The sequence below is a fragment of the Sebastes umbrosus genome, chromosome 1 (assembly GCF_015220745.1).
Source record: "Sebastes umbrosus isolate fSebUmb1 chromosome 1, fSebUmb1.pri, whole genome shotgun sequence".
NCBI classification, from domain to species: Eukaryota; Metazoa; Chordata; class Actinopteri; order Perciformes; family Sebastidae; genus Sebastes; species Sebastes umbrosus.
The window spans coordinates 35526290-35546564 of record NC_051269.1 but is presented as its reverse complement, the minus strand read 5'-3'; the positions used below and the strand labels follow the sequence as shown (position 1 = coordinate 35546564).

Below are 20275 nucleotides of genomic sequence, written 5' to 3'. Positions count from 1 at the left end.
TTATTAATATTTATTTATTTATATTTCTGCACCAGAAATATTATTTCCTTTTATTTCAATTTGTGTTTTTTGTCTACAACAGTCCAATTTAAGAATATTGACTCTAAAAAAAGTATTAAAACCAGGCTTAAAAGAATATGAGGATAATCACAGAATGTAAACTCCTCAGGTCCTCAAAACCCACAAATAACCAGAAACATTTTATGGACATACAATGACATGATTTTTTTTTTGTTTTTATTATTTAGATGAAAAGTATCCCCACTATCCCCTTTGTTGCTGTACACTGCAAATGTCCCCACTACAGGACTGATAAAGGAATATCTTATCTTATGAATTGCTCTTCAACATGCACACCTCAAGCCCCGCCCCCTATCTGCCAGCTGACCAATGAGCGGCTGCGTAGTAACTCGCACATGCTCCCTACGTCATCTCTCTCGTTTGTCTTCCGTGTCAACATGGCTGCTTCCATGGCTGCAGCAAGAGGACTGAGAACAGCGACCTCAAAACACACACTTCTGCACAAACTTAAGGTACTTTTTAACAGCTTATGTTACCGACAATGCTGTCGGGTAGTTTCTGCTGTCGTGTGTCCGTTGTCACCGTCTCAGGGAGCCGTTTAGAGGAGCTAAGAGGCTAGCAGGTTAGCATCATGTGTGAGCAGAGAGAGGACTGAGGGATCAAAGGTGAACAGTGTGACTGTCTGCTGGTGATGTAACGACTCTGTCTTCACTGAGACATATTATCAGTGTGTTAAATAGTGGAATCATGTTGGTCATGTATCAAAATTGCAGTTATTGGAGTTTTTTCTGAGGAAAACTTCACTAAACTTCACAAACGTTACAAAAGTACAGCAACATATGTCCCTCTTGACCTGCTATATAGTCTTTGATTGCCCTCTGTGTATGTATGTGTGTGTGTGTATGTGTGTGTACATAATATGCAATTTTTTACAAGTTTAGAATAAGTTTTTCTTCAGTCTTTGCATTACATTTTCCATGTTTAGTTTTGATACTTCTACAGTGTACTATGTGAGCACCTAGGTCATTGTAGATCCTTATCACAGAAGCCATTTTGACATGTCATTGCAGGGTAAACACAGGTTTAAATGTTAAAGGTCCCATATTGTGCTCATTTTCAGGTTCATACTTGCATTTTGTGTTTCTAATAGAACATGTTTACATGCTGCAATGTTAAAAAAAACACTTTATTTTCCTCATACTCTCTGCCTGGATATACCTGTATTTACACTCTCTCTGAAACGCTCCGTTTTAGTGCATTTCAACGGAATTGCTTTGCTAGGCAACAGTTTGGGTCCATGTTTACTTCCTGTCAGCTGATGTTAGTCACATACACTGCAACCAGGATATATATATAAACTGGGACACATTTAGAATGTTTACGTTTGAAACCGTGTAATGGTCTAAATATTGTATATTTGTGACATCACGAATGGACAGAAATCCTAATGGCTTGTTTCAAACGCGCAATTTCTGAATACGGGCTGCGATTATTTGTCCGTATATTGAGCGTTTTGATAGTTTAACAGTATTTATACAGCACTTAAACCTGCTTTATAATGTAAAAGACCTGAAAATCTCACTTTTTATAATATGGGACCATTTAAAATGAATTACGGTCTCATTCTATTTAGTGTCACAGCTATTCCAGTGAGCCAGTATGTACAGTACCAGAGCCCTGGCCTACCTAAATAGAACAGGGCCACAATTAATGTTATTAATTATACCTGGGCCTATTAACACATTCACAGCTTGGTTATAAAGCTAACATAAGGAGATATACCTGAACACTGCCACCAGGACATAGCTCAAAGTTTTCTGTTTTCAGATAAGACCACAGTGAAAAGGTTAACTCTTGCACTTTGATCCTCCAGGGTCTGTTTGCGAGCTGTTGTTCCCAGCTCGCAGCATTAGGTTTGACTACGCACACAATGGCTAATGATTACAGTTGTTTCATTATCCGTTTTGCAAACAGAGCATCAGGCCTAATGATTAAAAACGGGAATGAAACAAAAATGCTGCCAAAGCCACGAAAAGGAATCAGAAATAAAGCCCCCTGCCTTGTATTGACTAACAAACAAATACACTCTCACTGAGAGAAGAACATGGAGTCGTGTTTTCGTAATGAATTGCAAAGCTTCAGGAGAACTGGATAAACATATCAGCAATGTTCAGCTACAAGCAGCGCCGCCTCAGTTTGATATTTTTCTTCTCAGTCAGCATCAGAGATCTGGTCTTTATTGGAGTTGTGTCTTTATAAATGTTTGTGACATTAGAGGAGATGTCCTCCTGACTGAAAGGACAGAGCAGTAAGCTGTTGATACTGTAAACATCGGTCCAGTCAAGTAGGGACACTCTGTTTTGCACAGTGGTAGCATTACAGTTCAATCTCATGTCATATTTATTTTTTCATACCTGCTTTTGCTGTTTTACCGTAATATATTTTGGTACTGGTGGAGCCTTGACAGTTGGAACAAGTTTTAAATTGAGTGGAATATGGTGTTTTTGACAGCTGGTGTGTCTGGAGCACATTGTTAACATTAAACCCGGAGGATTTATATCGTGAATACCAATAAAATTAAACATTTCTTCATCCTGATTCTTCATATGTGTGGGATATCCCTAGCAATAAAGCTAGAGTAAACATGGTCATCAGGATGCAGCCTAGAGCTCCTACTAGGGCTGGCTAATAGATCAATATTATATTGATATTGTGATATGAGACTAGATATTGTCTTGAATTCTGCATATTGTAATATGGCTTAAGTGTCTTCCTGTTTTTAAAGGCTGCATTACAGTAGAGTGAAGTAATATTGGAACTTTCCAGACTGTTCTAGCTGTTCTATTATTTCCTTATACCTACTTAGTCATTATATCCATATTACTGATGATTATTTATACAAAATTCCATTGTGTGAATATTTTCTAAAAGCACCAATGGTCAACCATAAAATATTGACACAACAGGGCTCTAGACTAACTTTCCCACTGGTAGCACTGGTGCTACCAACTTTCTCAGTTGGTCGCACAAGCACATGATTTGGTCGCACCCTTTTTTTGGGGTTAAAGCATGGTATTAATCAATGACCTTGCATGCTCATAAATAGTTGTCTTAATTTACATACCCCAGTGAAACATTGACAAAGCCTCGAAACTTGATATTTGCAAAATATTTTAACCAACAAGTTTAGAGTTGCCTGCAACGGACGGACTACATTGCCTACAATAAAAACACAGCACAGTGTTCCCCTTGTACCGTAACCACGGGTACTGTGTTAGCCATTGTGGCTGAAAGTGGTACTTCTTTTTCTTCATCTGTCTGTCAGCCAGTCTATCCGTGCCTGTTGCACATTCATCATCGGTGGTGTCTGAGTCGGCACCTCTGTTAGACTTTCCCTCACAACCAGCTTCCTCCTTTCTCTCCTCATTTGTTTTTTTTTTAAATAATCAACGATAGACCGCTTCATTTTGGGGAACAGCGAAACTTTGGCACCATGCAGTGTGTGATGCGCGTGAGCAGGGTCTGAAATTAACTTTTTTCCATTAACTGTGGTTTGTTAGTGAGTGTTAACTGGTAACGTTACCGTTAACATCAAACAGTCTAACGTTAGCTAACTGTAACGTTACTGGTAACTACTAGAAAGTTTAACTCACTGACTTGAGAGTAATTCCCCGTTGACGCTGCAGCTCCTGAGATCAGAGTCCGGCGGTATATGTTGTATCTGTGTGTGTGTGTGTGTGTGCGTGTACATGCGGGACGGATCGGGCGCATACACTGTGTAAACATGCCCGTGCGGGCCCATTGTGGGAAAGTGTGGGTTAACTGTGGGCAGTGTGGGCAGGGGCAAACCCACACTAATCCCATGTGGGCCCCCCTTGGGTTAACCCGTGTGGGCCCGCAGCAGTTTTGCCCTATGTATATACATATATACATAGATATACACACTGTAAAAATTGACAGCTGCATCAAGTTATGTGAACTTATTTCTTCTCTTTAACTCCACTTGTCAAGACAAGTTTTGGATACTGAACTCAAGTTTATAAATTTTCAAAAAAGTGAAACTGGGAGGAGGGTGGAGTGAGTTGATGCCAAGGAAATACAGAGATGTTGCCGCCATTTTTGAGTAAGACAGAAAGACGAGTAAGAAAGAAACACAGGACTATTACTATAATACGGCAACAATTAATTAATTAAATAATAAATAATTGAAAGGTGGTGCTAACCGGTTATCCACAGAGAATAAGGCCAATGAAAGCTAAAATAGTGACACTGAAAACAACAGTGGACTACTTCCAGCGGCGGAGGGTCGCACCTGACTACGGACTATAACTTGTGGTACGCGGAGCTACAGAGCGGAGAGATACGTCAAGTTACATCTCTGGAAGTTTCCCGCTGAGTAACACAAAGACAAAGAGGAGGTGAGTACATATTCTCTTTTAAATATTGCGTTTGAATTTTTGTGGTTAAAATTAAATCAAACTGCAGGTTTCTTGCCTGGTGACCTGCTCTGTGAATGTAACCGCATTACCACGGTTTATCCTGCTAACTGCTAATTCATTGTGTAAATCAAAGCCAATGGTTGGTTGGTGCGTATTTAGAATGTCCGTTACGTATTTAGAATGTCCGTTACGTATTTAGAATGTCCGTTACGTATTTAGAATGTCCGTTACTGAAGCAGAACAAAGACCCGTTAGCCTTTCCAACAAAAGCTCTGCTAGCTAGCGTTAGCTGCTTTAGCTAGCTAAGTGCCATCATGTAACGTTAGCTAGCTAGTTAGTTAGCTAACGTTACACGGTCAGAGTCAAGGCTGATTTATTCCGGACATGAACGGTTTTTCCTCAGAACATTTAGTCACCACCCAAAGCTTTTGCCGGCTTTTTAACCGTCTACTGGTATGTTTTTTTTTTTTTTTATATCTCAACAAGGCAATAGCGATTGCCTCTAAGGGCCTTTTTCTTTTTTTTACTTTTGAGTGAATCATACGGTGGATTTGTATTCTGTTAGAGGACGTAACGTTAAAGGGACTGTTTGTAACTTTTTAAGTGTATAAATGTACCGGGTCGGCACACATGCGCGTTCGCATATGCGCGCTCGCGTGTGGCCGGAGCCTCGTCTCCGCTGCCTGCTCTCCTTCACTCAGACAGCGCGCGCGTCCTCGCTGTCTCGCTCCACCTCTAGACGTGAACGCGCGCTCACTCCACACTGCAGAAGAGTTAGTTTAGCTCTGAGAATATCTAGTGAATGTAGAGTGGACGTTTGTGCAGAAATAACTGCTGCAGCTCCTCCAGACCAACAGAGGTTTTCCGTGTCTTGTGAAGTGACGGGGCTCCTCAACGAGTTACGTTACCGTCTCGTTACCGACCGGGTGCCGGTGTCTTCGGCTGCCGGCTGCGGTCGGGAGGCGATAACGTAACTCGTTGAGGAGCCCCGCTGCTGAAGCCTGCGCTGAGCAGGAAAAGCCAACACTAGGATCAGCATTGATTCATGGAGAGACCTTCGTCTGGTCTGCTAACATTACTGCCAAGCAGGTGAAATATAGAGTGATATTGTGGTTTTAGCTGACGTCTGTCGCCTCACTGTGTTGAGCGATGCTCGTTCAGGTCTATGTAGAGCGAGCAAGCGCGAGCTCAACGCTGACTTTCGTTGATTTCAAGGCCACAGGTGTCGCTGTTAAGCAGCATTTCTGAATCTTACAAATAGTCCCTTTAACCGCCACGATACATTTCACTCTGGTTCCATCTGCCGCCGCTCGCTCTCTCCATTCATTCTCTAGCTCTCTTGACCACTCTCCCCTCTCTCTCTCTCTCTCTCTCTCTCTCTCTCTCTCTCTCTCTCTCTCCCGTTGGTCGTGGAGCGGTTGACGCAGCTCGTAATTCAGAACTGTCGTGCTCGTGCTCGTCTCACCAGAGCAGTTCTGGTTCTATCTGGCTCCATTAAAAAACGGAGTGGACTCTAAAGAGGAAGCTGTAAATGTAAATAGTTCTGAGGCTCGCCTACACTTATTTTATTTCCTCTGAGGCATTGGGCTGCATGTTTGAAGAATCCAAACAGGTGTTTGTGTTGAAAATGAATACAATGTCATAGATTAATTAATTCAGTTTTATTTATTCATTGTTTTAATGTTGTTATATTGATTAATATTATGTCGTTGCAGCAGCAGGCATATTCAAATAGCCTATTAAGTATTGCAAACTTATGTTAGTTATTTATGTCAAACAGTTGGCAAAATAAATACCTTTAAGTAGAACAGCCTCTGTGCATGCACTGCTTAATTTGTAATTTGTTTTCAGGTGAGAAAAATAGTTTAAAAAATTGAGTCACCTAAATTTTGAAGAGAACATTTAATTCATTTTTTTTTCTTTACAGATTTCTTCAAGCAAGTCGTTTTCATGAATTGGAAATGCCAAGGAAGAATACTACAACACTACAAAGAGCGTCATGGGCATTATCAGAGGGGTTCAGTCCTCATCTGTATTTACAAAGATTGTTTTATGATGTTTCAAACCCAGGCAGAACTTAAAAATCATTTGAAAGAACATATACAGTACATGAAGCTTATAAAATTGTAAAGAAATTATTCTATGATTTGTGTACATTCTCTGAGCCTAGTGATATTAACAAATCTCTCATCTGAAGATTCATTTGAAAAACAGAGAAGTTGATAAATGTCCCTTTGCAGGTTGCTTTTTTAAGTCTAGTGTGCTGTCGACATTTACTGTTCATAGAAGTTGCAATCATAAGTCTTCCACCTTAGAAAATGTCAGACCAGAGCTTTTGGTACGACATACACTTTCAAGAGGATTTTGTTTCGAACACTGAAGATATACTTGCATCTGCTTCTTTACCAGAGGCTGAACATGAACTTGAAAATTGGAATATGAACTATGTGCATTTGCTTATTTAAAGGCAGGGTTGGTAAAGATTTTAGAATATTTTTTTTTGTTATATTAGTTGATATTCTCATTACATCCTGAAGGCAATCGATAAATACTCTGACAAAAAAAGAAAAACATTCCGGTATCTGGCAGTCACAGTAATAACCCCGTCCAATCATTTAATTTGGCTCAAATGTAATGATTGGACGTGGCTACCCGCCTGCCCGCACACACTCTGCCTGTGCACTCATTGGACGTCTCCACATCTTCCCAGTTGCTAGCTTGACAGCTGTGAGTACTAACAATAGCCATGTTCGCCATTCACATTCATTGATATGTTTATTTATAATGATAATAGTGGCGGGGGTGGTGTCTTTGGAGGGAGGGCTGAAGGGACGGACTGTCAGTGTTGCTGACTTGACAACTTTCTCCCTAGATTTAGCGACTTTTGGAGCTAATGCTGCTAGCTACTTCATTGGAAAAGAGTAATTACGTCTCATCTGTGCTGTTTATGTGTCTGTTTCAGATAACTGCAGAGTTCAGTAGAATAGTCACCACAGATCTGCTGCAGTCATTCCTGGATGGACTAGATGCCTTGGTGTCAAGTCTAGAACTGTACAAAGCTGCTGTTTCATCCAGCAGGAGGTTGACCCTTAGCAGTGTCTTAAGAAGCAGGTATGGATCAGCTAACATATTATTCATCATTACATATTTACTGGAGAACATCTGTCTGTCATCTCAGAAGGTGTGAAACTTCTGTTTGTCTTTGTACTGCAGCCATCTAGGATCTACTCTTAGCCAGTTTAAGAGACATGTGGAGCTTGCTTGAGTTTAACAACATTTGAAGTCATAAATTGTACTAAATTACTTTTATTTTTAAGTAGTAAAAGTGAAGTAAGCTGCATCATAGTATTAGTTTTTCTGTCGATAAAAAGATTATTACCACCAACTGTCTTGAGCCATTGCGGTTACTATACTTAGCTCACGAACACCCTTTATTTTGTTTTTCTTCTTTTACATTGCGTTTTCTTTCTCACTTAGATGCTGTGACAAAAAGCAGCTGGGCCATGGAGTCAGAGGTGGAAGCATGCATTAAGATTTGGCTTCGAAATTCGAGAGACTGAGACGGTGGAAGGAGCAGAAGAAACAGATAATAGACAGGCAGACATCATCATCACCTCTGGTGTTGTTGGCATTGTTTGTGCTTATTGTGGATCTGTTGTGTTCTGATGTGGTTCTATTGTGTTCTAATAGGGTTATGTGGTTCTCTTTTGTGTTCTGTTTTATATAAATGCTGAATAATATTTTATTATAAATTATATTATACTATATTCAGTTTGTCTAAATGCCTTTTATTGTTACCTGGCTATAAATAAATGTAAGTATTCTAAATGTATCCATTCCATCACTTAGTTAGTTGAGTTTCACTGTTTCACTCACACACTCCCAAAAAAAGGTTGCATATGCGATCATTTTGGTCGCAGTCTAGAGCCCTGCACAATATCATCACAATATTATCATCAAAACTTATTGCGATATTATATTTTCTCCATATCGCTCATCCCCAGCTCTTACTGATTATTTTCATTATTAATTAATTTAACAGTGGTTCTGACCATTAATCAATCACATTTGAAAGGTGCCTACACAATATCTAGAGCAATAATAAAGCAGTAAAAAAAACTATTTGTTATGTAAAGATATAGAGGAGTAATGTCTACCTGAGCAGAGAATGAAGTCTCTCTCACTCTGTGTTTGTTATAATCCGAGCTTCTTCGTGCATTGTTGACATCGCCGAGTTGGCTGCGCATGATTTTTAGTTCATTTTCCTGCATGTGAACGTGCCCCACTAGCTAGCTCACGGCTGCTGTCCTGCACTGCTCTCATACAGCGGTTACAGCTGATAACAGCGCACCGACTGATGGCGCCGTCACGGAAGTGTAGCACCCAACCTCCGGTCGCCCCCCCCCCCCCCCTCTCCCCCCCAGGTTAACACTGTTAGCTCTGTCGGCAGTGTTGTCGTTGTTTTCACTGTTAGCGCTGTTAGCACCGTTAGCTGCGAGCCGCCGGCCCATCGGTCACCATGTTGAGAGCCGTGCGAAGGAAATAGAAAAGCTCCCAATCTCGCATTTACACCTTTGAGATATCAGCAATAATGACAAATGCTCATTGGAACGTACCAGAATCACAGTTGTTGTCTTTCTTGTCGGTACAACAATTATTTTGTCATCTGTATTGTCTGTGTTGTATTTTCATATCTTGTTACTCTGTAAACATGACATCTATTGCACGTCTGTCCGTGCTGGAAGAGGGATCCCTCCTCTGTTGCTTGTCTTTCCTTATCCAATGAGAGGGTCATACTGTAAAGGACAGATGGTGTCGTATCCTGTAAAGATTGTAAAGCCCCCTGAGGCAAATTTGTGTTTTGTGATATTGGGCTATACAAATAAAATTGACTTGACTTGACTTACAAAAAACCCAAAGAGATTTACAGGGTAACATGACAGGCAGAGATATTATGATACTTAGGCTATTTAAAGCGTTGAAGTTGGTGAGGCTGTCCCTAACAGGACTTGGCTACTTCAAGTCCATCATTAAACAGGTTGATGATGTATATTGTTAAGTATCCCATCTGTTCCAATAAGGACAAGAAATACCACAAGCTTATCTTATCACCTGAAGCATCACCATCTAATAAAGCACGCAGAGTGAAAACAGTTCAACACCAGCAATTAGACACATTTGATGGAACAAGTAGTGAAACAGTCGGATAAACACCTCTGCAATAAATGTAACACTATCTCTTCTATTTCCAGCGTTATGACATCACATCACACATACTGTTGCTTTTTTTAATGGCAGAAGACCTGGTGCAGATACACTCGGTAACATATGAGATATTCAAATAGTTTTATTAGTTCGTTTTTTATTTTTAGTGGAGAACAAAGGTTTAAATGCTGCATCTTGGTGGTGCACAGCGGAGACTACTAGACAATTTGATAAGAGGAAAAGACTAAAGGCACTTGAATCTTTGACTCAAAAAGGTACTGGCTAATATTACATTTTTACTGATTTAACTATTGAAGACAAATATCACCAGCATTGGGAACATTTATTTATTTTTTTTTTAATTTACAACCCGGATAGAATAAATAGTAAAAGATTTCTCTGAAGATTGACCAATACTGAATACTGAACGAATACGACAGTGAAAGCTGCTCTGATGGCAGTTAGGTTGCTGGGAGGTATTTTTAGGTATGTAATTTGAATTTCAAAGATATTTAAGTAGAAACTATAAGGAATATGTAGACGTTATGGGTTATATTGAGCCAACATTTTTAAGCTCTTACAGTACACCCACCCATTAGAACCCACATTAGAAATGAAGTTTATCCATTCAAAATTATCAAACTGTCGTCACATTTATTATAGCTGAAATAAATAATAATAAATACCATCAAGAAGTTTCTATGATATCAGGCATAATTTTGGTATTGGCCCCGATATTTATATCAAAATACTAAATCATCCTCCTACATGTCTAAAGCTTATAATATGCTTTGCACGTCCATGAGTACACGAGGGTCCGCTGGGGTCTGCGTGACGTAAATTGTCGTCAGAGGTTGTATGCGTAGGATTTGTGCGGACGTCCTTTCAACGGCAATTTGTCGTGACCGCTACAAGTGGTAGCGTAGTGATCTACTGCACATGTGTGGAACATGTCCTCCAAGTGGACATTATAAACAGAACTACTATGCATCCGTGGTGTCCTCAGCTGTCCGTGTATGCGTCCGTTCGGGAGTATAATCAAGGTTTAAGATGTATTTCCCAACTTTGCTTTGCCTATCTACTCTGTACTGTGTTAATCACACATCTGCTGCGTATGCAAGATCTGAAACAATCTGGACATCTAGTGTTCCCAAAATGTATTGTTTTACTCTGTGGTGTATGCCATGCCCTTAAAAAAAAACAAAAAAAAACTTTTGCAAAATTTCTAATCTCACATTTACTGGCTTTGGTACCTCTCTTCCATTATTTCCACTTGTGTCTCCCTCTCCCCTCTTTCTTTCTCTCTCTCTTTCTCTCTCTCCCTCCCTCCCTCCCTCGCCAGGTGATAAGAGTAATGATCAGGGATTCTCTCTGGTCTGTAGCACAGTATCAGAGCCTAAAGTGATTGACAGCCAGGTATCTCTACAATAGAATTAAATCAGCTTTGACAGTATGTCAGCTGAGCTGAGGAATTCAATTTGAGATGATTTGTCAACAACAATGCAAAGGACATCACAATATTCAGATGGTGATGCTCCAGGATGCTCTTAAAGGGGGAGTGGGATGTTGTGTTTTTTTCCCCTGCTCTCTCTCTCTCGCTCTCTCTTTCACTCTCTCTCTCTCTCTCTCTCTCTTCACTCTCTCTCTCTCTCATAAATCAAATCTCCTGAATTCTTGTCTGCACAGCGAGATAATCCTCAGGCTGTTTTTCACTGTCGCTGCACAGTGGTGAATTTGTAAACGTTTGCTAAGTTTTTATTTTTTGTAAGGTGTTCCTGCTTAGCAATAACCCAACAGTGTCGAAGCCCAGCATGGTTTGAAGGGAACACACTGGGAAGAGGTGGCTCAATGAGACTCGGTCCTGAATATTTTACAGAGGGGGGTGGAGAGCCCTCCGCTTGCAACGACTTCTTTTGCTGGAACTTCAAACGACGGGCGGCTTCCCCATCTGTCTCAGCAAGAACACATTTACATTTCCTCCCCGCAAGGAATACTGGAGGACGAAGTTAGCTCTAACTGGATTTGAATATCGCTTCACCAAGGTTAATAGCCATTTCTGTAGCTGGTGAGGTGCTTAGGCTTTTTCAATAATTTAGAAGGGCTGCAGTCATTAGGAAACGTTGGCAGCCTCTGAAATGGGGAATGCAATGAGTGAATGCACTCCTATTAGCTTAACTTCTGCTGTTGTTCCAGTGTAGATAATGAGGGAGAAGTGGGAGTGATGCTGAAAATTAGTTGAGAAAACAATGTTGGTGATTGCTGACAGCTGTAATTCATTGGAAGTGCAGTATGTTGAAGATTATGTTCAGCTGCCGTACTAGTTTATCCATCATCTTTGGAATTAGACCTTCAAACCTATCGTAAGTGTGATTTGGATTTCATAATTGAGTTTGCCTAGTGCCGCTCCCTATGAACTTTTCTTTTTTCAAGACATTGAGACCTGAGTTGCCCTCAGCTATGTGAGGGAATTCTAACAGGATCAATCCGGCAACGTGATTGTATGGTTTTTGTGTCGTAAAAACAGTGATGGCGGTGTTACAGTGTGAGTGTACACACTGTGTTACAGAGCAACATGGCTGCTGCTAGTGGCAATAAAGACACCAATAAAGAAGCTGCCCTAAAAGTAGTAAACTGTCTCCACACAGCTGGCTGTTGTAGTCCTTTACTGATACAGCCTCAGAGGCTTTGGCTGCATGTCAAAATTTGACCAGACAGTTTTTGTCCTAGACGCAGTTGCCATAATAATTGTTAAAGTGGTGCAAACATATTACGTTAACCTTGGTTTGCTGTTTTGATAGATCTAACATGACCATCAGTGAATCCCTCTTGTAGCACCAATCAATTCCTGCAACCATGTTCATGCATGTGGACTTGGATGTCTATACGGGAGCGGTGAACTTTGACATAGTTGCGCATCCTTGCCTTCTCCTCATTACTGCGTTATCTTCCCCTTTGACTCGACACCTTTGAATATGACTCCTCTCTTATTAGCTATGCTAATTACTGAAATCCCTATCTGTGGAGACACAACAGTCAGGTTTTCCTTTCTTAAGCCTGTCTGCAGGAGATTAGACCTGCCCTGCCTAAAGACCTGCCAATGATGCAAATCTATCTGACTGATCTAAATCCTGGAGCCATGCTCTACTGCTCCCGCCTCTGTCTCTGCTCTACTCTTCTATTCCCAGCACTCTAACAGACAGATGCCATTTTTCTCTCCATACTCTAATGGTCTGGGCACAACCTTAGCTTTAAAAGGGCAAGGACATAGAAAGTAGTGTCGTCAAAACTATAGATTTTTCGATACATATCGATTCTGAATATTTTAAACGGTTTCAATATATTAATTTGCGGGTCGTCTTCATGTTATAGCCTTAGGTGTTTCCAATTAATTACCTAGACAGTTTAGGCCCGCCACAATTTAACAATTAACCGAAAATATTGTTACGCCTTTCCGCGACCGTCTCTAAGTCAGCTTAGAAAAGCCCGGGGTGAAGGTGGCCCACGGTGCCGGTCATGAGAGCATCCCTCGCCCGGACCTCGGCACTTCCCGGGGCCGTGAATTTGGTGCTATCTGCGCCCTCTCTGCCTGTGGGGAGGTACGGGGCTCCCTGCTCCGTCGGCAACCCGCTCGACCCATCTTGAAACACGGACCTCGTCTCGTTTACCATGCTTTTTGCTGTTTTATCACCATTCATATCTATACAGCCAATGTGTTTACGATTTAAAGAAACAGTGTGTAGCATTTAGGGGGATCTTGGCACGGGAGAAGTTTCAGTTGATTGCAATATATAACCTCACCGATAGATGTCGCCAAATCCTACACACTGCACCTTTGAATAGTTAACTAGAGCAGGGGTTCCTTTTTTTACTTTTACACATCAAGGCCCCCTAAACTGACAAAAATTAGACCATGGACCTCCATTTGATAAGATTTTATCCCAGGGTCCCCTGTCTGATAGGACTTTTTGCTTTTAGATGTTTTATTACAGAAAGTGTATGAAACCCATTACCAAAATAGTCATACATTCTGTCATTGTGTTACTTATGGATTGATTTAAAGTGGCAGTAGGCAACAATATTTTGGCATAATTTGGCAAAAATTCCATAATAACCTTTCAGCATATTGTAATTCAAGTGATCTGAGAGAAAACTACACCTCTGCACCTCCTCATGGCTCTGTTTACAGGCTTTAGAAAATCTTGCCCGTGACGGCAGACTTTGACCAATCACAGGGCATTTCAGAGAGAGCGTTCCTATTGGCTGTTCCACAAAAGGAGATGCGCGTTCACGTCTGGTCTCTGCAGATAGTGAAAGCCTCGGTCAATGGCGGAACAACCTACTGGAAAGCTTGCTATTCCAGCATTGGCAGCAACTGCCTACACCTCAAAACAACCCAAAAAAAGAAAGACAGACTTTCAAAAAGACAGTCCAAACTGTTGATGTCGTTAGAAGGTAATGTGTAGCTCGCTGCGGTAGCCTCCTCAGATGTAGCGAGCACGTATGAAGCGCGTGCATATGCCCGTTCTCGTGTGGGGGGAGGGGCTTCGGACAGAGAGGGGAGAGCGGAGAGAGGAGAGAGAGGAGAGAGCAGCTCGAGGGGATGCAGGATTTTGCGTTTTCCGGATTTCTACGCACTGCAGCTTTAAGGTGAAAATAAATGATTCCCCTTTTGCTTTTTGGGACCCCCTGGAACCACATCAAAGGCCCCTGTGGGTCCCCGGATCACACTCTGAAAACCACTGTACTAGAGCACAGACATGTTTACAATAGCACAAAGTTTTTTCTTAGATCTAGCCTAGATTTTGTTCTAAAAGTGCATCAGATTGATGCATTAAACTTTAAAATCCTACAAGATTTTCTTCCCAGGAGAGCATCCACCCACCATAGTCTCATAAAATCCTGTGGGAAACACTGGCCTTGTTATAATAAGCCTATTTATCTTTAAATCTAAAAGCAATGGTTTCAAGGTATTGTGTCAAAGTTGCTTTATAGCTGAATGATCAACATTGTTTTTATATGGACATTATGACGTTTACAAAGAAATGCACTAGAGTTTAAAACACCTTTTTGTAGCAGCTTTAAACAGAAAGTAAAGGCTAATGATTAATGAGTCATTATTACTGTCGTTGTTAAACCAAATGGCAAAGTGGCCTTAGGTTTCACCAGTATTACATCCCTACTATCATTGCCATTACTCCTCATCCAACTCTATGGAGGCCGTGCCAAAGCCGAGGACAGAAACAGGAACTTCTGCCATCAATACTCAAGTACTTCAGTAATTAAAGGAGACCAGGCGGGATGGCTTTCTGAATTAGCCCACTAATGCTTCATGAGGCATGCTCTTGTTACACGGCTGGCTTTAAGTGGGAATATGCCTGTGATTCACACTGGCCTGTTTATGCAGAAAATCCACATCAACTCCGCTTCTTTGCCTCCTCCATTTCCTTTACTGCGTGTCGCCTCTCTCACGACTCACTACATAGCGCTTGTCTAATTGCAAGACAGCCTGTATTTATGAGTTGCAGCTAAGTAGCAAACTGCCACCTCATTAGCAGAAAAACATTCTGCTGCAATCAGTATGGCAATGATTTTGATAGTTGCTCTGATTCAGCCTGTGCCTGGGAAGTGGACACTATAAAGTTCCCCTTTAAATTCTTCCCGGATGGTTAGCTAAATGGATGGGGAAAAGAGAGGAGTTCATAACCTGAATGGGAACAAATCAATTACATAGAGTTGGTGAACTGGCAATCTGTTAATTTCTTAAACATTTGATAATGCCCCTTAAGGAGCATTCTGTTTAATTAACTCTGCAGTCATTTGTCGTCACTAATAAGGCAATGTCATTTCAAAGGGGTTAGGGTCTGGCCGTGACAAGTAATGAGGATTTTAACCTCACCAGACATCTGGGGATACCACTGTTTAATATGAGATATTCAAAGCTCCAGTGGTGCACTGGCTGTGGTTAGCGGTTTAGAGCAAAATGCACTGCTTTGTGCCAGCTCTACCGTCACATCAAGTGCTTCCATTATTGTTAATTTTCACAAAAAAACATAGTTATCATTCTGAAGGGTGCTGCAGATTTTACTGTAACAAAAGTTACTCCAACACAGCACTGAGCGGTTTCCTTTTAGAAAGCAAATCCAACAAAAAGTGAAAACAAACACAAAAGCACCAGATGCCCAAATGTAGTAGACAAAGAAACAAACAAAAAGTTTGAGTATACCCAACCAAGCTGCTTCCAGTGACCTACTGCATAACAAGCAGTCCTCAGCAGGGTTTACGCTAGACAGAATCCCGGCCATAGAGAACAACTATAGTACACTATAACACCATTTTTCTGTGATGCTTGTGTTTTTTTGCTCCATTTTTTTCTGGCAATTGAGGAAAAAAATCCATTAAGCTGGGCCATCTCAGGTTTTGATAGCACAGGAATACCCTGTGGTCATTAGAAGGACGGACACTAGGAGGACGTTCAGAGTCCTAAAATGATCTCAAAGGCCCCTTTGAACTAAAGGAGTGTCAAGAAGGTCACATCAATACAGATTTGCAATTTCCCCATGAATATGCCTGCGTAAAATTGTGCCTTAGCCTTAGTAGCTGTGAAACCAATAGCCTTTTTATATTTTTACATGGACTGTCCTAGGAATTGATCCTGGATTGACATATTGAGAGTTTCTCCTAATGGAGCTGCACTTTGTCCAGCCATTTAGACTTGTAAATGATGATAGCCTCTGCTTGAGTTAGATTGTGTCTTTTACTCAAGGTATATTTTGAATCCCTACTGTTCTTTATTGCCTTAATGCAGCTCTTCATAGTGCTTTATCTATATTAATAATTTATAAACTGTTGGGGGAAAAAAAACTCCATAATGTAATTTGTTTCTTTTTTTATTGACTTCTGAAGGGTGGTGAGTGATGAACTGGCTCTTGTTCAGGTGTCCTATAAGGTATTGATTGGCTCATGCAGCAGCAGCAGCAGCAGCAGCAGCAGCAGCAACCACTTTGCATGTGTCTTCCACATCAGTCAGAGCAGTTTTTCCAACATGGTCACTGATGTACTGCAGAGTACTGTAGGTTCTCATACCGATGTCTGTTGTACAAGGAAAACACAGCCTGAAAAAGCACAGAAGGACATGTATTCACCAACATCAAAAAATACATATCATGAACCCATGTGCAGTTTAATGCAGTAAATTTGGAGTTTACAATATTCAATTCACCCAACATTACAGTGCTATACAAAAAACAATTTGCTTACTAAGATTGAGTTGAATCAACACTTGTCTTTTTACAAAAAAACAAACAGTAAAGGTCAGAAAGGTAATGGTCTTATAGTTTTTGCAGGGATGTTGTATTGGTTTGTATATGTTCTTGATTAATTGAATAATTACTGTCCATAAAATAACAGTAAATAGTGAGAAATGCCCAGAGCTCATGGTGACAAATTCAAATGTCTTGTTTTGTCAAACAAATAGTCCAAACACCCAAAAATATTCTGTTCACTATTAGGGGTGTAAGAAAATATATATATACAATATCGATATCGTTGAGTATTGCAATATAATGTTTTGTGATACTGTATCGATTCTCAAAGAAATTCTATTCGATTTTTTATTAATAGTTTACATGCAAAGATTTGTGGCAGACAGTGGTTCATTTTGTGTTGTGTTTAAACCCCCAACCTCTAGATAGCAGTGTTGTAATCTATCTTCAGCCATTTGACTCTTCCACTCCAATGTAACAAAGTAAACTGAGACAGGAATTAGCACAAGGGTGCAGAAGTAAACCCTTTTTTAACGCAGATTTTATGCATATTGCAGTGTGTTCTTTATACTACGACAGTTTTCCTAAAATGAGATTTAAAAAATTGCAATATGTACCTCCTTTCCACAGTATCGCAATATATTGATCGTAACCCCTGTATCATGATACGTATCGTATCACCAGATTATTGTCAATACACAAGCCTATTCACTATCATAGAAGAAAAAAAATGTTGGATGGATTGATCAACTAATTGTTTCTGCTCTACATTGAGGCGTTTGTGATATGGGTGATGCTAGAATGAATAGTCCAGAGGGACGCTCTCCCAATTCTGCCAAGCCCCCAGGAAGAGCGCAGAGTTTTAATGTAAATTTTCGTAGTTGCCAACTTCCGTGTCTGTCACGTGATGCCATTGGACCCAAAAAGACTTTCCTATAAGCTTACATTGGACAAGAGACGTGTGTAACTCGGCGGATAATTTAAGTAAACTTCCCAACATGAACACTTGATTAGCACCTTATTTAAATCATTAGGTCCTAAAAGTTGTAAAATGCACTAATAGCTGAAATCAGAGTTATTTCCCTTCCTCTTTTTATATGAATGAGATCCAGACTGAGGGCTGGGAGGCGGAGTCAAAGGAAACGCTATACTTTGCCTGCTCTATGGGACCAATGGATGCGGAAGATTGCCGGATGATGCCGGGTACTTTATCACTCGACAGACGGGCCATTTTGGCTTCGTGACTAATGACTAATAGGCTATCCTAACCCTAACCATTCGTCCCTTTGGACCATCCTTTCTAGCATCAACCTTGTGATATTGTATATGCACTGCATAATATAGGGGAAATTAAGATCACAGTTATTTTAAGGCTCTAATTCATTATCAATATGCATCAGAAAATGCCTTACATATGCACATTACATGAGTCATTTAACTACTTGTCATTTTATGTATGAAGATTAGATGTACAGTATTCATAAAGCAAAGCTATTGAAATAGATATTAGCATGTATGAACTTTATGGCATTACTAAAAGATATGTGTGGGCTGTGTTGTTGACACGGCAGTGCTGACGTCCTCGGTTAGATAAATAGCCTGTGTTCAGAGATAATGTTCTCTTAGTGTTACCAGCTGCCAGAGCAGAATCACATCTTCACTCACTGTTGGCTGGATCCTCTCTGGCTTCACTTCCAGTCTAGAAACAAATGCGTTTTTTGACCTGCGATGTCAACCCTTTGAAATTTTGAGTGACAGATTAACGAGCGGCGCAGCATTGACTGGCTGCTGTTTATGGGCCCGATCAAAGGTGATTGCCTGCTTTGTAACCTTCCCCTGTAAATTAAGGCTTATGGCTCTAATAAATTTCCAAGGGAGCCCGAACCAGTCTGTCAGATGGTGACTTTTTGACATTGTTCCTCTCTCCCATAGTGATAAAGACAACTGCTTTAAATTAGCCCTAGGATATTGACTCTTTAAGTTTAACAGAAGGGCAAACGACAGAGTAGTGGCATGCATGTCTTGAAATGACTTTGGAAAGTGCCGCCATCAGACATCCCCTCACTGTGATGACACTTCTCGCTACAAGTGCGGTTTGACATTGTGCAGGCTGCTCTCAACCAAACATGAGACTGCACAATTTTGTGCCTCTTAGGAGAAGTCCTGATGTTGCGTGATGCCGTACTGAATACCATATGGACCAGTGAAAGTAGCATTGACTATACCAATAGTTCGTCCTTCAATGCCACTCGTGGATCAGTACAGCTGCGACAAGGACTTTGCAATCTGATGCAGCTGCTGCCATAGCAGCGTCTGTCCTCTGTGTGTCTTTGTGTGAGGGCACAGCCACTCTGAGTGCTCTGTGAAGAGAGCGGCCGTATGGTGACATAGTTTATTCAGCACATTTTAATGCTCCAAAGATTCCTTTGTTCTTGTTTTACTTATGTCAACACAATTTAGTTTTATGAATTGTCTTTGTGAGTTGTGGGTTTGTTTTGCTACTTTTCCTCTCAACATTTTTCCAACACATAGTTTGTGGTGAAACTGTATTATATGCTCCATCGTTTTTAATGTTGGTTTTTGTTAAACATTTTTTACTGAAGGATCCTGCGCTAGGGACCCAATTGTTTTCTTTTATATTGCTAGGGCTGTCAAAGTTAACGTTAACGCAATTTTTTTTTAACGCCACTAATTTCTTTATAGATAATCATACGATTAATCGCGATGAAATACTTTAATTGATTGACAGCCGTCTCTAATACATTTTTAAATGTGTCAAGAGATCACCTCAAAAGAGTTCTGAATCTTACAAGGACAATTGCCAGGGCTACATTACTGTGAGTGTTTTAAAAACACACTAAATGTCCGCTTTGGGGGACAGTATAAGTATGATATATATATATATATACGTATATATATATATATTAATGTGAATCAGAGTACAAAATTCATAATGTGCATGAATTTTAATTAACAGAATATGAATATATGATATATGGTTGTGCGATATGGCCAAAATCTTTTATCCGATCCGATATCGGTGCATCCCTACCTAACCTATATCGCGATAGAAGAAAAATATGGAATATATAGAAGATTTTAAAAAATATATACAATATTTTTCGATTGTTTTGACGATATATGTCGTCATATTGCCCAGCCCTAATATAATAAATTTTATGAATTTTATGTTTTAATTTTGATGGGATGGCATTGAAACTCGCACTGGTCAGCACCTCTCTGTGTGAGTGTTGGACATTTTGATTAAAACATTAGAGAGTCAATAGGCAACAATTTTTTGGCATCATTGGGCAAAAATTCCATAATAACCTTTCAGCATATTGTAAT

General features: G+C 40.3%; 1 protein-coding gene and 1 long non-coding RNA gene across 3 annotated transcripts in view; both read left to right on the top strand.

Annotated features, from left to right (window-relative positions):
- The first annotated feature begins 282 nt into the window (after positions 1-282).
- The window catches only part of suclg2 (succinate-CoA ligase GDP-forming subunit beta), a 136633-nt gene continuing 116640 nt past the window's right edge, over positions 283-20275 (top strand). Inside the window, exon 1 of the mRNA XM_037774093.1 lies at positions 283-533. Within this exon, the coding sequence (XP_037630021.1) occupies positions 333-533 (201 nt within the window). The 5' untranslated portion in view covers positions 283-332. The remainder of the gene's footprint in view (positions 534-20275) is intronic.
- LOC119490595 lies at positions 3151-8288 on the top strand. 2 transcript variants are annotated; one of them, XR_005207444.1, is made up of 3 exons: positions 3151-4439; positions 7423-7571; positions 7938-8288. It is a non-coding gene; the product is annotated as an uncharacterized LOC119490595 (long non-coding RNA). The 2 variants fall into 2 exon arrangements; XR_005207438.1 differs by lacking the exon at positions 3151-4439 and having other exon boundaries at positions 7268-7571.